We start from the raw sequence: 21,054 nt of genomic DNA, 5'->3' as shown, positions 1-21,054 counted from the left end.
CCGAAGTTGGACACTTAAACTACTGAGCCACCCAGGCTCCCCCATCTGCCTTTTACTAGCCCAGGTGCATCCCAGCTCACTGGGGCATTTCATAATGATACTAGTAATATATTCTTGGACTCTCCAGGTTGAATGTCATCCATAACAATTTTCTTCCATGTTAGATTCAAACCTACAATTTTGGAAATACATATTCATAACCTGAATGTGTTTGAGAGTCACGCACTCCACAGTATATCCCAGATTATTTTTCTGGCTATAATGAAAATACCATAATAATGCAATTTCAAACTCTCACCCTCTACAACCTGCCTCGCCATTCATAAATATACACCATATGATCATATTTTGGCATGCCTTTTGTGCGGCAATGAGACCCATGTGTTGCACCGTTACATTAAATGACAACAGAAAAGTAGTAGGCATATGAAAAGAATTAGGAATTAAAAGAAAATTTCAGAAGCATAAAGATAACGCAAACTACATTTTCGCTGGAGTGCTCAGGGAATAATTTGAAAAGATAAGGCTTCATGAGTTTACTCTCAAGAATGAACATACACGGGGAGCCTGGGTGGTTCAATTGGCTGAGCGTCCGACTTCAGCTCAGGTCAAGATCTCACGGTCTGTGAGTTCGAGCCCCACATCGGGCTCCGTGCTGACAGCTGAGAGCCTGGGGCCTGCTTCAGATTCCATGTCCCCCTCTCTCTCTGCCCCTTCCCTGCTTATGCTCTGTCTCTCTCTCAAAAATAAATAATTTAATTAAAAAAAAAAAGAATGAATATACACAATGGGAATTTTGATAACTAGAAATCTCATATTTACCCTCTAAAACATTTATGATCATTTGCACTTGTGCTCACTGCACTGGAACAGGATGTCAGATGTCAAGAATGATGACTGCATGCGCTGAATTGTAAGGAGAATGTTTATTACATAATGATGCTTTCTCGGGAGAGCAGGGTAGGCTTCTCAAGTTCTGAAAATGGGTAGAGAAAGCAGGGAATGGGGACTACTTTTGTTATGGTGCATCCTGTGTGGGGCGGGGTGATGGTACTCACTGACACTGTGAACTTATGACTCCTGCCAAGGGAAGGGCCTCTCGGGCTTCATTATTCGCTTTTCCTGCCCAGATGGGCAGAATGGTAAGAGGTTGTAATGATGCTTCACAAGTATCATTAGTCAGGCATCAAAAGTAGAGCCAGACGCTTTAATATAAGACTGAATGTTTACTCCTGACTGACTTGGTTGGGAAAGACCACAATCTTCCTCATGCTTCCTTTTGTTCCTGATGCACAAATAGCCCCCACTGCACAGTATGATTGTGGAAACTGGTTGTGAATTACTGTTTAGATCAACTACCTAAGATCTTTTTGGATGATGTCCCAATTGTTTTTCTATTAAGTTCTAGTCTATTACTAAAACACATTCAGAAGTGATAGAATATTTCCCAACGACAAGCCTTTTATAGAGCTTTCACTTTAAGGGAGAATGGAATGAATGGAATCTCAAAATCACTCATTCCATTTTTCTACCAAGATACTAGAATCAGAGAGTGCCTGGGTGGCTCAGTCAGTTAAGCATCCAACTCTTCATTTTGCTGAGGTCATGATCTCATGGTTCATGGGATCAAGCCCCCCGCTGGGGTCCACGCTGAGTGTGAAAAAATAAACGAACAAACTCTTAAAAACTTTAAAAAAAGGTATTAGAATCAGAACATCTGTATTGAAACATGGCAAATTATGTGTTGATTCAGATAAATAAAATTAACTTAAAATGAAAGCAATAAATTTCATAGGAAATAAATCTCTAAGTTAGAAAACACTAAGGATTAATAATTTTTGACTCATTTTGAACACATATCAGACTGGTCATGGGTTGCATGCAATATTATACATTCAGGATAAAGAACAAAGTCCACCGAAAAATCTGTCTCACCTCAAAGTTATCCTTGACTACCTTGTCAGTTAATATTAATAAAGGGTATTTTTAAATTTGGTCTATGAAATGTTTTCTTCAGCATTGTTTTCTTTTACCTTCTGTTGTTGAGGTGGTGGTAATGTGAAATTTGAAAATTCCTCAATATACTTATTTTATTTTAATTAATTTTAGAAAGGGTGCACACAAGTAAGGGACAGGGCCAGAGGGAGAGGGATAGAATCTTAAGTAGGCTCCATGTTCAGTGTAGAACTGACCTGGGGCTCAATCCCACAACCCAAGGATCATGGCCTGAGCCAAAATCAAGAGTCGTGACAGTCAAGTGACTGAGCGACCAAACCGCCCCACCCAATCTTTATCAAAATTGCACTTTTAAAATGTGTAGCTAATTAGGAAGAACCCTCTTGGATTACTTCCGTGTAAATAAGACAAAACCTAATAACGAAAAGGCCTTTGCCCCTCACTATTCATTCTTCTTGGTCATACAGTGGCCATCCTGCAGTAAGAAGAGAGAGAGTGCTGAGTGCTAAGGGAGGTGGAGCAGGCAGAAGACTGCCCAAGGGACCCGTCCCATCCCAACCTGCATCTCTGGGCTTCCTGTTATGTGAGAATGATAGACCACCTAGTTGTTTCAGCCACTGATTTCCAGGAGGTCTGTCACTCACAAATAAGAACTGTCCGACCTGACCAATAAGATTAATATTTGTATTGAGAGTAGAATGGAGCAAGTGAGAGGGAATCTTGAATTTAACATTTTGTAGCTGAGAAGATCTACAAAAGGCATCATCCTGGGGCGCCTGGGTGGGGCAGTCGTTTAAGCGTCCGACTTCAGCCAGGTCACGATCTCGCGGTCCGTGAGTTCGAGCCCCGCGTCAGGCTCTGGACTGATGGCTCAGAGCCTGGAGCCTGTTTCCGATTCTGTGTCTCCCTCTCTCTCTGCCCCTCCCCCGTTCATGCTCTGTCTCTCTCTGTCCCCCCAAAAATAAATAAACGTTGAAAAAAAATTAAAAAAAAAAAAAAGGCATCATCCTTCACAGATGGGTTAGAGCTGTTTGGCACGTGCTGCCTAAAACTCACACGATGAACCAAACAAAATACAGCTTGAGAATTTATAAGGAATGTTCAGAACACTAGGGTACAAAGTTACAGGAGTAAAGAATTTGGTGTCACAAATGGAATTACATGTTTACTTGAGCATGTGACCTATTAGTCTCGTAGCTTTTATGCACTACAGTAACTTTCTGCTTTGTACAGATAAAAGGCATTCGATCATTCTACCAGTCAGGAACTATTCTAATCACTGATATTAGCAGGACACAAAATTCCCTGCCTTCAAGTAGCTTATATTCTATAAGGTTAGGTCTGTAAGGATAAAATATGATACTGGTAAGTACCATAAACATGTTCATATACAATGATAGATCACAGGGTTTCCTAATTTAAACAATGTTTTCAGGCAATGCCCACATGATGAGGTCATCTTTGAGCAGAACCACTGAAAGCGTATCATGCAAATACCAATGAGGTACTACTTCTTTATGGCAGCCTTACCCCTACCGAGAGAACATAGCAGTGGGGTGGGGTAAGGACTTAAAGGAAAGACAGTAAATACCATTTGTCAAAACTGTCTGAGGGATTTGATCCCAGGACTTGCTAAGATACATACTTTTCGTCTTGTCTACCCCTGTAGCCAGCCAGGGGTATACTGCTACTTAAGAATGTGAATCAAGTAAAATTTGCTGGGTCTTTTACGCCTCAGTTATATCTTCAATGTCAACGTCAACAAACAAATTTTTAACATATAAGATATTGTACTTAAAAATTGAATAGTAACAAAATCACATATTTCATGTTTCCTCATTAGTACAAGATCTACTAACCTCCAATTATTCCTAGTCTTATGCTTCCATGTGAGACTTGTGCTTCCATCTTGTGCCTAGTATTTATACAAAGTTGACTTTTCATATGTTTCATATCCCAAATTTTATACTAACTCAGATGTAATGATAATGTGACTCTATGTGTGAGGTCGGCAAACTTTTATGCAAGGAACATACATTTAATATTTTATTCTTTGTAGGCCATACTGATTCTGTTACCACTCTTCCAGTATGTCCTTACTGGGTCAAAAGTACCTAAATATGAATGTGGCTGCATTCCAGTTACACTGTACTTAAAAACAAATGTTGGGCTGTATTTGGCTCATGTTCTGTAGGTGGCAGACTCCTGATCTACACAAAGGAATTAAGGAATTGAGCAGTAGTAACTCTATGGATAAATAAACAATATCTTTCCTATTTTTTAGCCTCCTTAAAATATGGTGGACTGTTTAATAAGCTAACACTCTAGTATATATGTGTATAGCATATATAAAAGAAACCCATACTAATGGTAGCACAGGGCAGAAGCAGAGAAATGGAAGTCCATGTGGAAAGGAAGTGTCGGGTGCTCTACATGAAGAAGTATAAACTCACGTGAAGGTAGACTGTGGTAAGCTGTATAGGATAACCCCTGAAACAAACACATAAAAAATAGTTATAGGTAATACCAGTAATCCGAAAAAGAATAAAAACGATTTAAAACAAATCTTCTGTAAAAACCGAGTTACTTCAAAGGCAGAAAAAGAGGGAACAGAGCAAAGGAGATCTAAAAGCAATAGCAAGATAATTTAAATCTATATAGTAATATCTGTAAAAGGAAACAGTCTAAAAACCCCACTGAAAAGGAAAAATTGTCAACGATTTTTTTTTTTTTTAAGTTTTATTTATTTCGAGAGAGAGAAGAAAAGGAGAGAAAGAATCTCAAGCAGGCTCTGTACTGTCAGTACAGAGCCCAGCAACGGGCTTGATCTCAGGAACCGTGAGAGCACCTGAGCTGAAATCAAGAGTCTTACACCTAACCATGTGAACCAACCAGGCGCTCCTGTCAACTGGATTTTTAAAAAACAGACAACAATGTATTCCCTAGGAGAATCACTTCACAAATTAAAGACACAATGTAAAGTCATGGAAAAAAGATAAACATAAATGCTATTAATATTATTAAAATAGAGTAGCTATATCAGATCAAAGTTAATTAAAGAGCAAATTCTATGACCAGGGATAATGAAATCTATTTCATAATCATAAAGGGATACATTCCCCAGAATGACATGAGAATCCTAAACCATACACGTGGCAACAGAACTTCACAAGCCCTGAGAAAACGGACAGGAATGCAATGACAGACCAATCAACAATGACAGTCAGAGATCTCCATGTCCCTTCTCTCCATAATAGAACAAGTAGACAAAATCAGTACCTTGGCGACTGTAACATGACTATCAAGGAAACTGCTCCAATTGACATTTACAGAGCTGTGAGATAAAAGAAAAAGTATGTATTGTTCTCTGCTCCTGGCTTCTACATGGAACCCCTAACGTCCTTGTATTTCCTAAGTGACGAGGGTAACAGCAGCATCTTTTGTGATAATGAGGCCTCTCCTGTGTGGGCTCTTTGGGTGGGGCTGCTCACCGGAAGGATGGTGATTTTGAGCCTTATCCCCTCATCCTCCAGAGAGAGGACAGGGGCTGGAAATGGAGTTAATGACTGGTCATGCATATATGAGGAAGTCTCCTCAAAAGCCCAATGGCTGGAGATTCAGAGAGATTTCAGGGTGGTGAACACCGCCCCTCCAGGAGGTGACACACCCCAACTCCATGGAGACAGAAGCTTCTGCACTGAGGACCTTCCCAGACCTCATCCCGTGTGTCTCTTCATCTGACTGTCCATCCGTATCCTGTATCATAGCCTGTAATAAACTGGTAAATGTGTTTCGCCGAGTTCTGTGAGGGCCTCTAGCAGGCTAGTCAAAGACAATGAGGGGGCTGTTGGCACCTCTGATCTAGACCAGTATGCAGAAGCACGTGAGTCAGCCTGGACTTGCGGGGCGGCTGGAGTGTGTGGAGGGGCATCCAGGGAGAGGGAGTCACAGTTGAGGTGAATGGTAGGAAACCAGCTGGTGTCGGAGACTGCTTGTTGGTGGGGGAAACCCTCCACGTATTTGTGATCAGAAGTGTCAGAAGTGAAGTCTTCTGTGTGAGTAGTGAGGGAGACAGAATAGAAGCACACAGTAGGGGAAAAAACAGATTTTTTTCCCTACACAGGAGAAATACTGATTTTTTTCATTTATAAGAATGCTCCACCTAACCAGGGAATTAAACACAATCTTTTAAAGTGCACACAGTACTTTACCAACAGAAACCATATTCTGGCCCATCAAACTAGTCTCGCTAAATTTTAAAAGGATTCACATCACACAAAATATGTGTATGACCACCATGGAATTATGATAGAAATCACTAATAGAAAAGCCTCTGGAAAATCCACAAATACTTGGAAAACAATGACCTCCTTGTGACTAACCCTGGGACAAAGAAGACGTAGAGAAAGAAATGAGAATGTAGCCTGAAGTGAATGAAAATGAAAGCAGAACATTCATAATTTGCCACCACAGCGGGAGAAACTAAAGACCACGTCCTTGGAAAAGGGTTAGCCACAGAACACCTAAGCCAAAGACTCTTCCTTTTTGTTTGTTTGTTTCCTTTGGGTGTTTGCCAAGGAGTGAGAACCTCCTCCTAAGTGAGCTCATGCAGTTCTGAGGCCTACTTAGGTGAAGCAGGACAGTGAAGACAGCAAGGTTCTTGAGGTTATTTATAAATATTTGATTATGATAAACCAGTTGAAAATGTTGTAACTGAGAACACATAGTCCACTGAGGGTAGTTAGATTGTAAAGGGCAATATATTTCTAGATGCATTAAAATAAATGGGGGCACCTGGGTGGCAGAGTCGGTTGAACAGAGCATGGAGCTCCCTTAAATTTCTCTCTCCCTCTCTCTGTCTCTGCCCCTACCCCACGCGTGCATGAGCTCTCTCATGAAATAAAGTAACAAAATTAAAACAATAAAATTAAAAATAAATGGATATTTTAATGGAAGTAGAGAATATAAAATGGCAGATATGAGGGTAGTAATATAGGGAGGGAGTAAGTGAAAACATGATTTCAAAGGTGGTACAATTACTGGAGACAATGACTTTGGGTAGTTAAGATGGGTAAGGAGAAAAGAAAAGGTCACAAAGTACCAGTCAGCTTTCTAGAAGGGTTTTCTATCGTAGCAAATATCCCTGAATTCTCTTGGGTTCATCAGAACAAACATTTATTTCTTCCTCATATCACTTCTATCATTAGTCACCTCTTGCTTGGTTCTGTCATTTGAGTCTGGGATTCAGGACAGAACTTCAGTCTATGTGGTTATAACTATTCTTGCGCCAGAGAGAAGAGAAGGAGCAAACAACTGTTTACACTTAAAATATGCTATTCTACTCACACCGCATTAGTCAAGGTGGCTATAAATTGGGAAGGACGTGTAGTCCCCTCAAAAAGAAGAAGGGTTGCCTAAGTCATGTGGCCAAGCTTGATATCAAAGAGCAGAGACATATAATCTCACAAGAGGGTGATAATTAATTGGAAATATTACAACGTACGATAGTACAACTTCTATCAGGAATCATTTATCCCTTCTTTGTATTTCACACAAAATACACCTAGGTTTGTCCCGAAAGAAAAAATTTCTACCCAAACATGACTACAGTCACATGGGAGGGTCTTGCAACAGTCTCGTGAGATTCCTCTTGGTTGAGAGCCTGACGTGGAGTCCTCACTCCTAACACATTATGGTGGAACAGAAAAAAACTCAATAAACCCTCCCATTCGGAAAAGAAAAGGAAAGGAGGGACCCAGCAGTCTCTGGTCCACAGCAAACAGGGAGGGTCAGGACTGAGGAAGGATCTTTTCTTAGGGTCCTACTTTTCCCCTGAGAATAGCTTTCCAGTCCTTTGTGTTTCACCGTTCTTGACTTCATGTAGTTACATTTGCTAAAGTGTCAGAAACCCTGTCTTCCTTGCACAACCAGCCGTTTTCCCCAGTGACCTCCTTGCCATCATAATGTACATCACCAAACATTACTGCATGATCACAGTTTCCTTCTCGTGCAAACTTGGCGCATCGTGGACAGCACAGTATTTTTAAATAGCACTTTATGTGATACCAAACAGCTACATCTATTAGCTATACCCACCATATTTAGCTAGACATGCCATGCTCTTCGTATTTATTTCCGGGTCATTGAGCCTCTTGGGCCCCTCTAATAGAGCCACACCTGTGCTTTCGGTTCACTAAGCCATGCTGTCCAAGAGAACCAACCCACAGGACCTACTGTAGTCAACGGCAGGTAACTTCATAGGGCATTAATTAGGGCCATGTCTTTCATGTAGACTTTGCCATGATTGTGAATTTTAACTTGCGCTTGACCTCAAAGGATTTATTAATGGTCAGTTTTACCTGCTAGAGATGAGGCACAGTTACGTCCTTAAATCCTACTTGCAAATCAGGTCATTCACTTCTGACATCAGGTCTTTCTTGGAATACTGTCTTAAATGCAGCTGAGAACAAAGTGGCATGGTAGTATCTTTTGCTTTCCTGATCTCTATATTGGTGGAATTGATATACAGGGGGGATAACCATCCCCCAGCTCGGGAGCATTTTCAAAGTTCTGGGGACATTTTTAATGTCATCACTGCGGTGGTTCTACTGGTATCTAGTGGGTACAGGCCAGCGAGGCTGCTAAATATCCCACAATGCACAATACAGCTTCATACATGAAAGAGTTATCTGAGCCCCAAAGTCTACGGAATTGTATAACTTATACCATGTAAACCTCAATCAATAGAAAGCAGGAATGTCTATATTAATACCAGATAGAACAAATTTCAGAGAAAATAAAATTACTGAGGATAGAGGGGGAAATTACATGATTGACGGGTCAAACAAGGTGACTTTGCAATGCTGAGTGTATAGCCACCAAAGAATAGCTCCAAAATATATTAACCATCAAATGATAGAATGAAAGGAGAAACAGACAAATTGACAATTACAGCTCGAGACTTCTCTCAATAATTGACAGAATAATGACAGAAAGTCAGCAGGACACTGATGAACACTACAACACCATCAAGTCACATGATCTCATCAACATTTTTATAACACCACCCAAACACAGGAGATTACACACTTTTTTTCCCCTCAAGAACATATGTCAAGACAGTTGTTCTGCTGGGTCCTAAGGCACCCTTCAACAAATTCAAAAGAACAGAATCCTAGAGGGTGTTCACTGCCCACAATGGAATCCAACTACAAAAACATAAAGTTAACAGGAAAATCTCCAAACACTTGGAAATTAAACAACATACCTTCCAAATAATCCACAGGAAGAAGAGGAAGACTTGAGGGAAATATACGGCTGCGTGAAAATGAAAATACAACATGTCATTATCTGTGAGATTCAACTGAAGCAGTACTAAGAGGGACATTGATGCTCAATGCTTATACTAGAAAAGAGGGAAAATATCCAGGAACAATCTAAGTTGCAGTAAGAAATCAGAAGGGAAAAAAAGAAACACAAATGAAGCAGAAAGAAGGAAATAAAGGCAAGAACAAAAATAAGTAAAACTGAACATAGGAAACAATAGAGAAAATAAAGAGCTGGCTCACTGAAAAAAATCAAGTTCATGATTCACTAGCAAAACTACCAAAAAATATAAGAGAAAATATAAATGACTCATAACAAATTAAACAGGGAATATTACTCCAGAACCTGCAGACATCAAAAAGATAGTAAGGGACTAATACAAAACACACATATACTTGAAAACTTAGGGGAAATGGCCCAATTCCTCTAAACGTACACCTTACCACAAATCACCCACATGAAAGGAATGGTAGGAATCCTTTGAACTGCAGAGTAAGTCTGCAATCTGAAAATTCCCTCCTGAAAAAGAAACCTGCAGGCACACAGAGTGAGTGTTAAGTGTTCCTCAGCATCCATTCTGTGCAGCCAGGTGGACTGGACTGTAGGGACCTCGAAATGATAACCAGCCCTTCCCTTGAACACATACCCTAGATAAGAGCCCATGGAGACAGAAGCAAACGTGCTTTCCTGATAGGACTTTCCCAATCTTCCCTATGATAAGCATTCTTCCCCATCTCCCAGGGTCTTCCCCTTGTCCCCTTTTGATAATACCTCCCCCCCACACCCCCAAAAGCTTACCGAAACCCTGCTCTGTTTGGTTTGAATTGACCATTGTGGCCTTAGCCCAGAACCCCAAGGCATTCCATTGAGGGACCCTAATAAAGGCATTCACCCTTGGTCCTGCCCTAAGATCTCTGCCTGCCTTGTCTTAATCTCCTCACACGACCCCCATGGGTGTGCAGAATAGCTCCCCCACGATCTGTGAGTAATTAACTTCTCTATTCACTTTCCCTTACAATCTCTTGTTGAACCGTGGCTCACCATCTGACATCTAGGACTCTACTTAACAAATATTAGTACAACAAAGTCACAACACCAACACTAGACAATTCTATCAAACCTACAAAGAATTAACAGGAATTCTACACAATTTCTCTCAGAAAATAGAAGAGTGAATACTTTACCCAACTAACTGTATGAGGCCGGTATTAGCGTAATACCAAAACTACACAAAAACATTAAGGGGGCAGGGGCAGATAACTACCAGAGAAATCCCAAAGGAAGGTGCAAAAATTCTTAGCAAACTATTAACAGTGGAAGTCAGCAATACACAGAAAGAATTGTGCACCATGACCAAATGGGTTTATTTGGGGGACAGAAAGCAGTTTCAAATTCCAGCAGTATGAGCCATCATATTAACAAGCTGGACAGGAAAAATCACAGGATCCTGTCAATTGATACAGAGGAGCATTTGACAAAATTCAACACCTATTTATGATCTAAACTTTCAGATAACTAGGAACAGAGGGAAACTTCCTACACTCAGTAAAGAACACCTGCAAAAAACTTACAGCAAATTTCATCCCTAATGGTGAAAGACTGGATGCTTTTCTTCAAAGACTGGAAACAAGGCAAGGACGTCCAGTCCACTCTCACCGATATTTGACATGTTATCAGAAGTTCTAGTCAGTGACAGAAGAGGAGTAAACAAAAGTGGTAACGAGAGAAAAGCAAGATAAAATAGTGTACCTACTTGCAGAAGCCATCATGGTTGTGGTAGGCTGGATAACATACTCATCCCAAAGGATGGCCATGTCCTCGTGCCTATCACACAGGAGTGTTACTGTAAATGTCGTAAGGGAGTCTGCAGATGTGCTCTGGTGAAGATCATGAGGTGGGCGATTATCCTGGATGATCTGGTAAATGCGATATGGTCCCGAGGGACTTATAAGAAGGATGCAGGTAGAGTTACTTATGTAAAGGTTGGTGAAGTGACGACAGAGGTAAACACGTTTGAAGATGCTATCCTGCTGGCTTCAAAGAGGGAGGAAAGGGACCACCATGAGGCAGAGGATATAAGTGGCCTCCAGACATGGGAAGGTAAGGAAACAAAATCTGACCTGGCATATCCAGACGGAGCACGGCGCTATGGATCCATTTTACACATTTCGCCTCCGGAACTGTAAGAGAACAAATTTGTTAAAGTCATTCAGGCTGTGGTAATTTGTCACAGCATCAACAGGAATATTTTTGAAGTGGTATATACAGAAAATACAAAGGAACGTACAAAAATTTCTAGAAGAACGAAAATTTACAAAGTGTTAGAACGCAGAAGCATGCAAAAATCCATTGCATTTCTATATACTAGCAATTTACACCTTGAACCTGAAATTAAAAGTACAATACCAGGGTGTCTGGGTGGCTCAGTTGGTTAGGTGTCTGACTTTTGACCTCAGCTCAGGTCTTGATTTCAAGGTCAGGAGTTCAAGCCGTCCATTGGATTCTGAGCTGGGCATGAAACCTACTTAAAAACAATCCATGTATGATTGCTTAGAAAAGAAAAAGTAAAAGAAATATGAGCCCACATTCCAGTGCAGGGACCTGTGGCTCTGAAGTCAAGAATCAGTCACTAGGAAATGGCAGAATGGCCTCCAGGCAACTGAGGCCATCATCTCCTTGTCAGACACCAGGGTTGGAATCGCGGGGACTCTACCTTATTCATCATTTTTCATTTTTTATTTACTTTTTCATTTACTTCACTGTGTGCTCGTTAACCTCCACACACTTGGTTTCCAAGCACCAGACCACAGCCAACTACTACAGTTAAGACGTTTCAAGTTATTTCACTCAAGACCTGAAGGAACTCTTCAGATTTGGCACCTACTTTGTACCTGTCACCATCTCATATGCATCTTTCACGTCACAAGAGTCTCCCAACAACCCCCTGACTTATGTATCCCTTGGTGTAAACTGGGAAAAAAATGTAAATGAAACATATAATCTGGGTCACAACGTGTGGAAAGAAAAGATAATGGCAAGGGAAAATTGTATAAAAAAAAGAAGTTTTACTACAGTTGAAAATGAGCCATGGAATGAATTGTTCAAGACCATACTTTGAAATTCACATTTTAAAATCCTCTGGAAAATTGTTCTAATAAAATTGTTTAGTAACATTTATGATCTAATAAACATTTCCAAACATCTTCATTAAGCTAGTATAAAAATATCCTAAGGCAATTTATCTAAATAGTATTCTAGAAGCATTTCGACAAGCACATCATACAATGGAATCTAGGTGTACAGAAGGAAAAGGAATGTAACAAATTAGCATGAAGAAAAGTTTGTCTTTCCCAACCAAGAAATCAGGAGTTTCAAGACTACATATTCAGTGTATTACTAAAGAGTATCCATTTTTTGGTGGCTGATGACTGACACCTTTTAAGCCTCACCACCACATCTGTTCTGCCCACCTGCCCAAGCTGCGAGAAAAGCCTGGTGCTTCCTTTGGTATCAGCCCAAAGTTCAAACCACAGAAGGCATCCTCCCCCAGCTCCACCCAGTCACCACCCAAAACACACCAAACCACTCACCATTTCCTGTTCCCTCAAGCCATTTTTTTTTTTTTTTGACCAGCTTGGAAGTCTGTGCTCTCCCTAGTAATCTTAATTACAGTATGTGTTCTCATCACACTTTTAGTTCATGGCACCACCAGTCTCGATATCCAAACCCAACTATGGTTAGGGTTCCATCTGTTCCAGTGGACGGCCACAAGTGGAAGTTAACAAAAAATGTGTTAGGCAATGAATATGTGAAATTTCTAGTTTAACTATGAAACAAATGCTCCCATTGTATACTGTTCATTCTAAATTACTTCTTTAGTGCTCCAAGCTAAAAACGATTATTTTTAGCCTTATTTCTGAAATTTTATTTCTGAATTTTTCATGTGTACTATGTTCCTATTTGCACTTTATTTAAACCATGTTAGAAACCATGGGTTTTATTTGGGCACAAAACACATGAAGGAAGAGAATCATATGGTGCAGATTCTTGACTGGGGGGCAGGTTTTAGGGAATCAGAGTCTTGAACTTGCACTGCTGTGGCATTTTTTATTATAGCCACATAAATATCCTGGGGCACAGTGTGGAGAGAACAACTCAAATGCAAAGTGTTAAGTATATAATCTTCAAACTGTCCATTCTTTAATTCCATCATGGAAGGAAATTATTATAGATTCTTTCAACCTTGAGAGCTAATGGCACCTTGTTACTATGTGTTACAAAGTACTCTATAGAGATGGGATAAAACTATGTTGGAAAAAGAACATGACTCCTTCAGGGTTATGGAGAAAAATTATTTAAACTTCATTAATGAAAACATGAGACTTGTGATACATTCCAAAGTAAACAGTAGCAAAATGTAATGGCAGGGGTTAAGTATGAATCATGCACATACTGTTCTGATTCTTTTGATTCAACTGCCCTCTCAGATAACTGCTCTCTTCAGTTTCCAAGAAATGGGAAATGGCATTAATGATCCATCAGTTTGTCATTGATAGTATAGCACAGCTATTACTATCTTCCCCTGTGTTGTTTCTACCACATAATCCGTCCCTAGCAAACAAACTATCACCATCATCTCATGAAAAGGTCAGTCCCTGTAACTCATCTAAAGAAGCGTCCATCTAGAGAAGAATGCCTTGAACATAACAAGCAGGATGACTTCTATGGTGGTTTTGCATTATTCTCTGCCCCTCCCCAATGCACATTCACACAAAATTGAATCTGACAACTCCATGTCCTTGTAGTTTAAGGAACATGGATATGAGTGGGTCACACCCAAGGAAGTAGGCCCCTTCATCTTATGACTGCTCCTCGGAGACCGTCAGGAAAGGCCTGTAAGGAAGGCTTAAGATCAACAGATTTCAAACTTGAGGGTGAAACTCATAAATAGTAATGTAGCCTTTTCAAGAAAACTCAAATATCTTATACACAGAAAATCATGAGCTACTTCCACACGTCCTTGTTCCCGTGATATACATGTTTTAACATTTTGTGACATAATTATTCTGCAGTGTGTAACATTTCACATTAATCACTGAGACCTACAGACTTAGTTATTCCAGCTGGATCCAGTTATTCCTGGATTTTCTAATGTGTGGTCTGTTCTGTGAATTGGTCAAAATATTTACGAAAGTTGTAAGGATTTGCAAGGATTCTCACCAGTACAAATTTGTTGTCAAATCCTAAGGACACACGGTTTTTTAAAGGTATTTCCACATTCAGCATATTTGGTATAGTTTCCCCTGAATAAATTCTCTCATTTCTCTAAAGGCATGACAATTTATTGAAATTTTATGATATTCTTTACATTTGTAAGGTGGCTCTCCAATATAAATCCTCTGACGTTCCACAGTTTTGATCTTGAGGCAAAAGACTTAGCATGCACATTAGTTTTGTGTGGTTTGTCTCAAAGGTATATATTCTAATCTCATTGTAAGGCATGGAAAATGGCTCTGCCACCAACATTTACATGGTTTCCCTTCAACATGGACTCTTGTTGCAAAATACTTGGAACTCAAGCTAAGAGCTTTGCCACACTCATTGCATTTATAAGGTATATGGTCTAGTATGTTCCTGCAATTTTGATCTTTGGGTAAAATCCTTTCCACACACATTACATGTGTGTGGTTTCTCTCCAGGAGATTTACTCATATCTAGTGAAGAGTACTAATTTAAAACTTTGCTACATTTGTTGCATTTGTAAATATTAACGATTTGGTGAACACTGAGTTTAAGGCAATGCCTAAAAGCCTTGCCACATTCAGTACATTTATAAGGCTCTCTCCAGTATGGATTATCTGATGACTGGTGAGGGGTGAGCCTTGAGTAAAGGCTTTGCCACACTCGTGGCATTTGTAAGGTTTCTCTCCAGGACGAATTCTTTGGTGAATCCTGAGGTCAGACCATTGTCTAAAAGCCTTGCCACATTCAATACATTTGTATGTTTTTTCTCCAGAATGAATTTTCTCATGAAGTCTAAGGTGTGAACCCGTGATAAAAGCCTTGCCACACTCATTACATTTGTTAAGACCTCTCATCTTACAAAAGTAACTTCTGAGTCTACTATAAAACATGCAATATTCAGTGCATCTAACAGCACTAATTTGCTTTTAAATAATTCAGCTAAATTAGCAGCATTTTTCCAACCCTGTGAGTAGACTCACAGAGTTTATATATACAAGGATGCCTGCTCTATTTCTATAAAACGTACTACTAGAAGTCCTAGCTGTAACAGATAGCCGCCCCTGCAAAAAGAGGAAGAGAGATAAAAGGTATTCAAATAAAAAAAAGCAGAAGCAAAATTTCCTCTGTTCACAGCCAGCATGATATTATATGTAGAAAATCCTGTGTATTACACACACATACACAGACACAAAACATATAACTGCTAGAACTGAAGAATGAATCTAGAAAAATTGCAAGAGAGAAAACCAACATGCAAAAATCAATTGTGTTGCTACACATTATCCATGAACAATCCAAAAAGGCAATTAAGACAACATTTCCATTTACAATAGCATCAAAAGGGATAAAATAATTAAGCTTAAATTTAGCCTAGGAGGAAAGATTTGTACACTCTTACTAAAAACACTGCTGAAGAAATTTGGGGAGAAGACACAAATAAATGCAAAGATATTCCAAGTTCATGTATTGGAAGACTTAGTATTGCCAAGATGTCAATACTCTTCAAAGCAATCAACAGATTCAATACAATCCCTAATAAAATCTTTTGATGAAGTACATGATCCTATCCTAAGATTCATATGGAATCTCAAGGAACACTGCATAGCAACAACGTAACAAGAACCACGTTGAAGGTCTCACACTTCCTTATTTCAAATTTATTAAAAGCTAAAGTAATCAAAACAGTATAGTACTGGCATAAAGAAAGACAGAGACCAGCAAAATGGAATACAGATGTCAGAAATTTTTCTGTATATAGTAAATGATGTTCCACCAGGGTATTAAGAGCACTCAGTGGAGGAAAGGCAGTCTGTTCAATGAAAGATCTGAAAAAACTGGATATCCACATGAAAAAAAAAATGTAGTTGGTTCATTATTTTACATCATACACAAAAATTAGCTCAAAATGGATCAGACACCTAAACTCATGAGTCATAAAACTGTAAAATTCCCAGAGGGAGTAGTCAAGATGGCGGAGAAGTAGGGGGACCGGGATTTCCCTCCTCCCTCAAACACAGTTGTATTGAAGTCAGAACACTTAGAACACCCAGGAAATCAGTCGGTGGAGTGACAGAATAATCTCCACAGGTGGACTGAGACAGCTCAGCAGGACAGAGGTGTGTGTTTGCGAATCGGGATAGATAAAGCTGTGGGCAGCATAGGCAGGGGAGGGGAGGGGACGCCTTCTGTAGAGAGACAAAAGGAAGAGAAAGAGAGACTGTGGAAGTGTGAGATTGTACTTGGACAAGAGAAAAATCTCCCTGCACAAGGGGCAGGAGAACCAAAAGTTGGGAGAAACCAGTTTCTATTTTGCAAACAGCCTTAAAGCTAAAGTTGAGAGTTTTCAGGCATGCACGACTTTCTCTGGACCAGAGCTGCTGCTGTGAGCGCCTGGGATGAAGGGCAGCCGGCCCAAGGTGCAGCAGGGATTTTGGGAGAACACTGGGAGAGAGAAGTCCCTTCCCTCGAGTACCGTGGGAAGAGGGTTTATTGCCCCAAAGGACAAAAGACCCTGCCAGTGTCAGCCACCGGCCCTTTGTTGGCTGCGCAGAGTGGCTCTGCCTTAAAACCAGATCTGTGGGGTGCTGGATTCTTTAAGACGTTGGGTTTTCAATCCCAGCACAGCACCCAGGAGGCACGGGAAACTGTGAAGCAGGACAGGCAGACCATCTACTTTACTCTGTGAGGGCTCTTTTGGGATTTTCAACTGTGTTTTACCCATTTCCATATTACTGGCACCTGGCAGGTAGTAGGTCCTCCATGGATATAAACATAAGACAGTAATAATGCGCGTGTGGTGGTGGGGGGGGGGGGATGCATTCTTCCTAGCATGGAATATTTTAGTGCTCACATTTCATTAATTTCCCATTGGAATAAATACAACATATAACTTGTATAGAAAGTAACGTTATTTTTGTGCCCCATTACATCAAATTCATGAAAAACAAACAAAACCACTGAACAGTGTGGTTTGAGTCACCTGGTCCAGGGAGGAGAGATTGGGGTGTTATCATTTATCCCCCTATCACTAACACAGTGAGGCTTCAGGGAATAAGACAGAGCCCCTAGTGGAGGCAGGACCTGCTTACACCAAACCCCGCCCCTCCGTGGCTGGTAACTGCTTATCTACTGGAAAGAGACTGACATTGAACAAGCAAGATGGACTCTCCTCCAGACCAGCAAAGCCATCAGTCCCAGGCACTGACAGACAACTGGCCTGTGGTTTTGTATATTAGCCTGTTTATTTTTGAGTTTTTAATTATTTTTTCTCTTTTTTTTCCTTCCCTTCTCTTCTCTCTTCTTTTTCTTTCTACTGTCCTCTTTTTTTCTCCCTTCGGATTCAGGTTCACAGTTTGTGATCTGCTTATATATATATATACACATACATATGTATATACATATACACATATACATATACATATATGTATCTGATCTGCTTATATATATATATACACATACATATATATATACATACACATATACACATATACATATATATACATACATATATATACACAAACACACACACATACACATACACACATACATACATACATACATACATACGTATATAGTCTCTGTTCTGGTTGTTTGATGAGGTATTTTTATTCTATTCTCTTTCACCTTTTCTATATCTCCTTCTTTACTTTCTTCTCTCTCTCTCTGGATTAAGTCTTATATTTTCTTTGATTCTCTGCCTGGTCTTTTTTTTCTCGCCCCTTTGATTTCTCCCTCTGTACAGGATAAGGTTTCCCCCCCCCTTTCCCCCCTTTTTTTCCAAATCAAAGCATACCTAGTGGAAGGTGCAAACAATCCACCACTATGAGCAGTGGGATTGAACAGCCAAAGCCGCAACAACAGAGTGCACACAACACACTCTAAAAACACTTCCTGAAGTGCCAGATTCTGGACAGTGTATGACCCCTTTTTATATTTATTTTTAAATTAAAAAAAGTTTTTAAAGGTTTATTTATCTTTGAGAGGGAGAGACAGAGCATGAGCAGAGGAGGGGCAGAGAGAGAGGGAGACACAGACTCCAAAGCAGGCTCCAGGCTCTGAGCTGTCAGCAGAGCCCGACGCAGGGCTCGAACCCACAAACCATGAGATCATGACCTGAGCCAAAGTCGCTTAACCAACTGAGCCACCCAGGCGCCCCATGACCCCTTTTTAATATAGTAGTACTTGCAGGTGCAGGACACACAACAAGCTATTAAAACACATAAAAGACAAAAACCTAGCCAAAATGATGAAATGGAAGAATTCTCCTCAAAACAAATTCCAGGAAGAAATGACAGCAAAATAATTGCTCAAAACAGATTTAACAATTTAGCTGAACAAGAATTTGGAATAGTCATAAGACTGATAGCTGGGCTTGAAAAGAGCATAGAAGCCAGCAGAGAATCTATTGCTGCAGAGATCAAAGACTTAAGAAATAGTCATGATGAATTAAGAAATGCTTTAAATGAGATGCAAAAGAAGATACAGTGACAGCAAGGATGGAAGAAGCAGAGGAGAGAATAGGTGAGATAGAAGATAAAATTATGGAAAATGATGAAGCTGAGAAAAAGAGGGAAAAGAAATTACTAGACCACGAGGGGAGAATTAGAGACTTAAGTGATTCAATGAAACAAAATAATATCTGTATCATAGGAGTTCCAGAATGAAGAGAGAGAGAGTGAGGGCCAGAAAGTTTATTTGAACAAATTATAGCTGAGACCTTCCCTAATCTTTGGAAGGAAATGGACATCCAAGTCCAGGAGGCACAGAGAACTCCACTGAAAATCAACAAAAGCAAGCCAACAACACAACATATCATAGTGAAACTGGCAAAATACAAAGAGAAAGTTCTGAAAGCAGGTAGGGACAAATGGGCCTTAACCTACAAGGGTAGACACAGAAGGGTAGTAGTAGACCTGTCCACTGGGACTTGGCAGGCCAGAAGGGAGTGGCAGGAAATATTCAATGTGCTGAACAGGAAAAACATACAGCCAAGAATCCTTTACTTTGCTAGGCTGTCATTCAGAAGAGAAGAGATAAAGGCTTTCCCAGACAAACAAAAACTAAAGGAGTTCATGAGCACTAAACCAGCCCTACAGGAGATCCTAAAGGAGACTCTGTGAGTGAAAAGCAGCAGAGACTACAAAGACCAGAGCCATCATCACAAGCACGAAACATATAGATAACACATGAAACTAAATCCATATATTTCAATAATCACTCTAAATATAAATGCACTAAATACCCCAATCAAAAGACATAGGGTATCAGAATGGATTAAAAACAAAAAACAAAAAAAAACAAAAAAAACAATATCCACCTATATGCTGCCTACAAGAGACTCATTTTAGACCTGAGGATACCTGCAGATTGAAACTGAGGGGATGGAGAACCATCTATCATGCTAATGGATGTCAAAAGAAAGCCAGAGTTGCCATACTTATAACAGACAAACTAGATTTTAAAACAAAGACTGTAACAAAAGATGAAAAAGGCATTATATCATCACTGAGAGATCTATCCATCAAGAAGAGCTAACAATTGTAATTATTTATGCCCCCAACCTGAGGGCCCTCAAATATATAAATCAATTAAACACAAACATAAATAAATGTATAAATACTAAAACTGTGATTGTAGGGGACTTTAATACTCCACTGTGCTGCAATGGACAGATCACCTAGGCAGAAAATCAATAAGGAAACAATGGCTCTGAATGACACACTGGACCAGATGGACTTAACATATATATTCAGAACTTTTCATCCAAAAGGAGCAGAATACGTACTCTTCTCAAGGGTACATGGAACATTCTCTAAAACAGATCACATATTGGGTGAAAAAAAGCCTTCATCAAGTACAGAACAGTCCTCAACAAGTATAAAAGGACTGAGATCATACCATAAATATTTTTCAGATCATATGAAACTTGAAATCAAAGACAAGTAAAAAATTGAAAAGCCCCCACATATATGGAGGTTAAAGAACATCCTAATAAAAGAAGAACAGATTAACCAGGAAATTAAAGAAGAAATTTTTTTAAATATAGAAACAAAAAATATATATATAGAAGTAAAAGAAAATGAATGCATGACAGTCCAAACACTTTGGGATGCAAAGGCCATCCTAAAGGAAAATACACTGCAATCCAGGTCTATCTCAAGAAGCAAGAAAGGTTGCAAATACAGAACCTAACCTTACACCTAAAGGAACTAGAAAGACAGCAGCAAAAATAAAAAAGCCCAAAGCCAGCAGAAGAAATGAAATAAAAAAGATTAGAGCAGAAATAAATAATATAGAATCCAAAAAATTAGGAGAGCGGATCAATGAATCTAAGAGCTGATTTTTTGAAAGAATAAACAAAATTGATAAACCCTTGGCCAGACTTCTCAAAAAGAAAAGAGAACCCCAATAAATAAAATCATAAATGAAAGAGTAGAGATTACAACCAACATCACAGAAATACAATTACTAGAGAATACTATAAAAAATTATATGCCTGGGGCGCCTTGGTGGCTCAGTCGGTTGAGC

At 39.7% G+C, this 21,054-nt stretch overlaps 2 protein-coding genes across 3 annotated transcripts in view; one reads left to right on the top strand and one right to left on the bottom strand.

Moving 5' to 3' along the window:
* The window catches only part of LOC106972991 (zinc finger protein 677-like), a 433,591-nt gene that overhangs the window by 57,052 nt on the left and 355,485 nt on the right, over positions 1 to 21,054 (top strand). The window lies entirely within an intron of this gene.
* Positions 1 to 21,054, bottom strand: part of LOC106974915 (zinc finger protein 677-like) — a 153,086-nt gene that overhangs the window by 112,338 nt on the left and 19,694 nt on the right. Inside the window, exons 4-6 of one of the 2 annotated variants that reach the window (XM_015072206.3) lie at positions 11,403 to 11,462; positions 9,224 to 9,273; positions 4,410 to 4,446 (exon numbers count right to left, since the gene is read on the bottom strand). In XM_015072206.3, coding sequence (XP_014927692.2) covers positions 4,410 to 4,446; positions 9,224 to 9,273; positions 11,403 to 11,462 — 147 coding nt within the window. The remainder of the gene's footprint in view (positions 1 to 4,409; positions 4,447 to 9,223; positions 9,274 to 11,402; positions 11,463 to 21,054) is intronic. The other variant, XM_053210967.1, reaches the window with a different exon arrangement.

Source organism: Acinonyx jubatus, chromosome E2 (assembly GCF_027475565.1).
Source record: "Acinonyx jubatus isolate Ajub_Pintada_27869175 chromosome E2, VMU_Ajub_asm_v1.0, whole genome shotgun sequence".
NCBI classification, from domain to species: domain Eukaryota; kingdom Metazoa; phylum Chordata; class Mammalia; order Carnivora; family Felidae; genus Acinonyx; species Acinonyx jubatus.
This window is presented reverse-complemented; position numbering and strand designations above follow the sequence as displayed.